The 6,272-nt window shown below is 39.5% G+C and overlaps 1 protein-coding gene across 1 annotated transcript in view; it reads left to right on the forward strand.

Annotated features, from left to right (window-relative positions):
* SEL1L2 (sel-1 suppressor of lin-12-like 2 (C. elegans)) overlaps positions 1-6,272 on the forward strand; it is a 92,577-nt gene that overhangs the window by 43,091 nt on the left and 43,214 nt on the right. The window contains 1 exon segment of the mRNA XM_011995210.1: positions 2,231-2,351. Coding sequence (XP_011850600.1) covers positions 2,231-2,351 — 121 coding nt within the window.

Consider the following 6,272-nt stretch of genomic DNA (forward strand, 5'->3'; position numbering starts at 1 on the left):
AAAAAAAGTCCAGATGCTGCCCTGTTGGCATACTGTGGTTACTATGCCGTACCTGTCTTCATACACTGGTGGCGACATAGCCCATGGGTGTCCTGTGAGTCTGTATGTTTAGTTGAACCAGAAGTTGGACTGGAAGACCCCTGGTGGATGGGGCAACCTCGCTAATTTTCATCTGTAAAGTTAAGATAATGATGAAACATTGGGTACTGCATCCTTCTGGTTCACTGCTATATCTCTACCATTTAACACAGTGCCTGGGACAAGAATTATAAGTTGAACGAGGAATTAATTAATTAATTTTAAGTGAATTTATGGAGTTATTGTGAGGATTAAAATAATGTGGGAAGACAGTTTCATACCTGGAGCACTGTAATCTTTCATTATAGAGAAAGGAAATGTGGGAGGAGTGGGGATTAGGGAGATATTGGTTAAAGGATACAAGATTTAAGCAAGGAGGAGGATATAAATAATATTATTACTCCAATATTATTCTTCTGGAATATTTTCCAAGACTCCATAGAATTTTCTTTTTTACAAAAACGAGCTAATACTTTAGTTGCTCCTTCCTAACTTGCTCTTTATTCACTTAACAATGTATCATAGATGTCTTTCCATGTTAATATATACAGACCGACATCATCATTTTAAATTATTTAAATCATCATCATTTAAATTAAGTTGCCGAATACTGCTTTTACATCAGGGACTCTTTCTTGAAATTACATGTGAAATAATGCAATAAACAGATTTGTAAATGTTATAATAAAATATGAGAGCTATTAAACCTTCATTCCCTGTATTTGCTTAATCAAAAATATAAAGTTCCAAGACAGACCAAATGTTACCACAGATAACAGTTTCCTCCACTAAAAATGGTATCACTAAAGACCAAATGTTACCCTCACTCCCACCACTAAAAATTGCAACACTTAATTTCTTTCCAAACTCTGTCAACATGAATTTTATTTTCTTAGTGTGTGTATACATTAGTTAATAAGTCAACAATTGTTTCTTGGATAGCTACTATGTGTCAAACATAATGTAGTTAATGGGCAGAAAAAGATTACTAGGTCAGAGTCCTCCTAGGTCAACCTGAAATACAAATAATAGCAGCACAATTTAGGTGGACTACAGTTAAGGTACGTATAAAGTGCTTTAGTCACAGAAGAGGGTCTGGCTAGTTCTGCCCAGGGCAGGTAAAGGAAGAAGTGACATTTACACTCAGTCTAGAATATTGGATAAAGGAAATATCAAAGATTTCACTTGTTTGTATATAAAGGAAATATCAAAGATTTCACTTGTTTGTATATAAATAAAGCATTTGATACAAGGTTGAAATATTAATTACTCCCAGAAAAGAAGTTCCAAACTTACATGAATGGTTCCTAAAACACATGGATTTTAGAGTTGAAGTTGGAGTTTTACTCTAGGTAATGTGGTTATTGCGTCTAATTTGTGTTACTTTAGCTAATGTAGTTACATCTAGTCAGTTACATCTAGTTAGTGTTACTCTAAGTAGTGTGGTTATCACATGGCCACAAATATCCTCAAATCCCAGTTAAGTGACCATCAGTTGCTTGCCATTTTTTGTTTCTTTTTTTGCCTTTGGTTTTAAGGAGAATCATGTGGAAGAATGTAATTGGCTGAGTGCCAACCCAGTGCCAGGAGGAACAACTCTAAATGTCTAACCACTGGTCACGAATTATTACAGTCATCTTTGCAGAGAAAAGCAGGCATTGTTGAGACGGTACTCTAAGAAATGTACAGTTACAGACTTCAGGGTGGCATAGTGTGGTGACAGAGAAGAGGTTCCCAAGTCAGAAGTTTTGACCATATGTGAGTCCATATATTCTACCACATAATAGCTCTTCCATCTTTTGTTTATTCTTTTAGTATCTCTGAAGAAGTTACTTCTCTAAACCTTGGGTTTCCCAGACCTGTATCTATTATCTTAGGGTAAAAAGAGATTGATAGTAATACCCACATTACTTCACAAGGTTGCCGTAAGAACTAAAAAATATCTCCAAGAGTCCTTAGCAAATGTTAAAGAACATTAATGAATACTGTTGTGTAACAATTTCAGTCTCAACAGCATTGTCTTTGGGGTCAGTCAGTTCTGGCTTTACATCTCAGCTCCAGCTGGCCCCTAATGACTTGTCCTCTCTGGGGCTCAATTTCCTCTTCTGTAAAATGGGGATATTTACTTAGATATGTGTGTTTTGGTCTCAAGGAGAACCAGAAGACAGAAAATGAGTGAGGACAAACTTATGGCCCAAAAGGCTGACATTGACCTGGTATACAAAATTCAGCTGAACAAGTCTGTTGTTGTTGTTGTTGTTGTTGTTGTTTGTGTTGGTTTGGTTATTTGAGATGGAGTCTCATTCTGTTGCCCAGGCTGGAGTGCAGTGGAGTGATCTTGGCTCACTGCAACCTCCACCTCCCAGGTTCAAGAGATTCTCCTGCTTTCAGCCTCCTGAGAAAGTGGAACTACAGGCTGTGCCACCACACCTGGCTAATTTTTGTATTTTTAGTAGAGAAGGGGTTTCACCATGTTGACCAGGCTGGTCTCAAGCTCCTGACCTCAGGTGATCCACCCTCCTTGGCCTCCCAAAGTGCTGAGCCACCACACACGGCCTCTGTTTATTAAAATACTAAAATACTATGATATTGATTGATTTAAAAGTATCTGCTCAACCCTCTCTTATGCCCTCCCTGACATCCACCCTTATTCCTCACTAGAATTCCCCGACCCCAAAATTCCCATGATCTAGCAAGCATAGTGTTAACATCTGGATAAGCAGGGAGCCTCCAGGATCCTGCCCCCAGCACTATAGCTGGATTAAATTCCAGTGCTTTGATGGATTCAGTTCTATATTTTGACTATCATCCCTGTCACCACTATAGCAAAATCTGTTTCCAATAGCAAGTCCCCTTGCAGTTGGTGTATTTCCTTGTGCAAAGAACAACTTGTTAAAGAGCTTCTGTGCCACAAACAATAGTTTGATGGCTGGTTGCTAGGACCAGACTGGCCACAGGCCATCCTGCCTACAGCTCTCTAATAAGGCTGGCCCAGTGACCACCTTTCTTCTTGGGTTGTTTGTGCCAGCCTGGTACAGAAATCCTGCTCGCACTGCTGGAAGTGTTGGGAACTGTGAGGACAACATAGCAACAGAAATGTGGGTAAAGAAACTGGAGAAAGAGAGAGAGAGAATGAGAGAGAGACAGCGAGACTGAGAGAAGAGAGAATGAAGACATCTACTATCTCTGAGGGGAAAGGGAAGAACAATCAGAAATACTGAAATATAACAGATGAGAGGAGCCTGGAGTGCCAGAGGTCTGGTAGGGACCCTATTTAACAATAACAAGAACAAAAACATAGGAATTCCTATTAAAGTGGCATTAAGGAGACAGAAGGGAAGAAATGCAACTTCTGGCTATGTACAAAGGAAAGCTGGAGGGAGGAAAGGAGGCAGAATTACTTTTTTTCATGCACCTTCAGTGGTTTACCTTGCAAAAATTCAAATAAACTGAAGGAAATCCAGATAAGGGCAACGAAAGCAATTAAGGTTATAAACAGAGTCCATTAAATTGATTTTCAGAGATTCCATACCATTCAAATAATAACTATTAATTAACGGAATAGTCTTCATGAAAATGGTGGAAATAGAGGAAATTTCAAACAATCATACCCTAGAAGATGTCCTATAAAATATTATACTTTACCAAGCTGGAGGTAGATTACTTATATATTTTTCTATTTCTCATTTCTCATCCAGGAAGCAGAAATTAGAACTATAAAGACTCACTCTCTCCTTAATATTGATGAACTGTCCTCGATAGGAAATTTGTTAATTTGCCAAACAAGAAGGTTGGATGAAATCTCATTTGCTTTAAGAGTCAAAAATGGCCAGACACGGTGGTTCATGCCTGTAATCCCAACATTTTGGGAGGCTGAAGCAGGGGGATTGCTTGAGCCCAGGATTTTAAGACCAGCCTGGGCAACATGATGAGAACCCTGTCTCTACAAAATTACAAAAATTGAAATTAGCTGAGCATGATGGTGCATGCCTGTGGTCCCAGCTACTCGGGAGGCCAAGGCAGAGGACTACTTGAGCCCAGGAGGTCAAGGCTGCTGTGAGCTATGCTTATACCACCACACTCCAGCCTGGGCAACAGAGCAAAACCCTGTCTCAAAAAAAACCAAGAAATTGATCAACCAGGCATGGTGGCTCATGCTTGCAATCCTAACACTTTGGGAGGCTGAGGCGGGAAATCACTTGAGCCCAGGAGTTCAAGACTACCCTGGGCAGCATAGTAAGGCCCTATCTCTACCAAAAAAAAAAAAAAAAAAGTATTAGCCAGGAGTGCTGGCATGTGCCGGGACGTGCCTGTAGTCCCAGCTACTTTGGAGGCTGAGGTGGGAGGATCACTTCAGCCAAGGAGGTCGAAGTTGCAGTGAGCCGTGATCATGTCACTACACTCCAGCCTGGGCAACAGAACCAGATCCTGTCCCTCAAATAAAAAGAGAAAGGGGAGGGGAGGGGAGGGGAGGAGGAAAAGGAAAGAAAGGAAGAAAGAAAGAGAGAGAGAAAGAAAAGAGAAATTACTCATTTGCATTGTATTGCCCTTAAAACTTAATTTAATAGCGGTGATCTCTAAGTGTGGTACTATATGTGGCGATTATGTTCTAGGTTTATTTGTTTTTGAGACAAGATCTCGCTCCATTGACTAGGCTAGAGTGCAGGGGCACAATCATGGCTCACTGTACCCTCAACCTCTTGGGCTCAAACAATCCTCCCACCTCAGCCTCCCAAGTAGCTAGGACTGCAAGCACAGGCCACCACACCAGGCTAATATTTTGTTAATTTTTTTTTTTTAAAGACAGGATCTCACTATGTTGCCCTGGCTGGTCTCAAACTCCTGGCCTCAAGTGATCCTCCAAACTCAGCTTTCCAAAGCACTGGGATCACAGGCATGAGCCACCTATTTTCTTTCTCAAAATATTTCTCTGGTTTTTTTTCCTCTAAATGTTTTATTCATGGGTATGTATTACCTTTGATATCAGAAAAAAAAAATATTTAACTTAGATGTATACACTTCCTTGGTTACATAGTTTAAAATAGTTTTGCTGTGGATTATAAAAAAAATCATTCTATCATGTAAAAATAAACATCACTGACATATAAAAGAGAAAGATGTGAATGTTTGCCTATTTTATCATGCTTTATGATTCTATAATAATTCTATTTTAATGACAAAGATTCCACATTTTCTTTGTTTATTCCAAATTTAAATTATAGAGCCGGGTGTGGTGGCTCATGCCTGTAATCCCAGCATTTCAGGAGGCCGAGGTGGGTGGATCACTTGAGGTCAGGAGTTTGAGATCAACCTGGCCAACATGGTGAACCTTCGTCTCTACTAAAAATACAAAAATTAGCTGGATGTGGTGGCACATGCCTGTAATCATAGCTACTTGGGAGGCTGAGGCAGGAGAATCACTTGAACCTGGGAGGCAGAGGTTGCAGTGAGCCTAGATGGGGCTACTGCACTCCAGCCTGGGCGACAGAGTGAGATGCTGTCCCAAAAAATTTTTAAAAATTAAAATACAGAAGCATTTCACAGAGGGACTATAGGTTATTAGCACTGTGCTACTATAGAAAAAAATATTTTTAGTATCCACCTAATGATCATTTTGATAATTCTAGAATTACCTGCATTGAGCATTTCTTCTTGATGTTAATGCTCTTTTTGTATTAAGAGTACAGACAGTACCTGAGTTGTTCATTAGGGTTGATTCACACTTTTGTTTGGTATGCAATTTGAGCTAAAAGTAATGATCACAGGTGCTTTCAAGCTTCATGCAGTAATTAAAAGAAAATTGCTTAATCTTTTTTTCTCCTTTAATAATAATTTCTTATATAAAAGTAGAAGGAGGAATATTTAATGCTTAAATTGTTATTATGGAACTTGAGTAATTTACTTTGGAGTACAGTAAAATATTTGAACCTAACTCTTTATTAATTTAAATCCCAGCCACTGTAACAATTCCTTAAAAACACAGCATAATGGTTAAGTTCAGAAATATGTCTTACAGGGGCCGGGAGCCCTGGTTCATGTCTGTAATCCTAGCTCTTTGGGAGGCCGAGTCGGGCAGATCACTTGAGGTCAGGAGTTCGAGACCAGCCTGGCCAAGATAGTGAAACCCAGTCTCTACTAAAAATACAAATAATTAGCTGGGTGTGGTGGCGCATGCTTGTAATCCCAGCTATTTG

The sequence above is a fragment of the Mandrillus leucophaeus genome, unplaced genomic scaffold (assembly GCF_000951045.1).
Source record: "Mandrillus leucophaeus isolate KB7577 unplaced genomic scaffold, Mleu.le_1.0 Scaffold476, whole genome shotgun sequence".
Classification (NCBI taxonomy): domain Eukaryota; kingdom Metazoa; phylum Chordata; class Mammalia; order Primates; family Cercopithecidae; genus Mandrillus; species Mandrillus leucophaeus.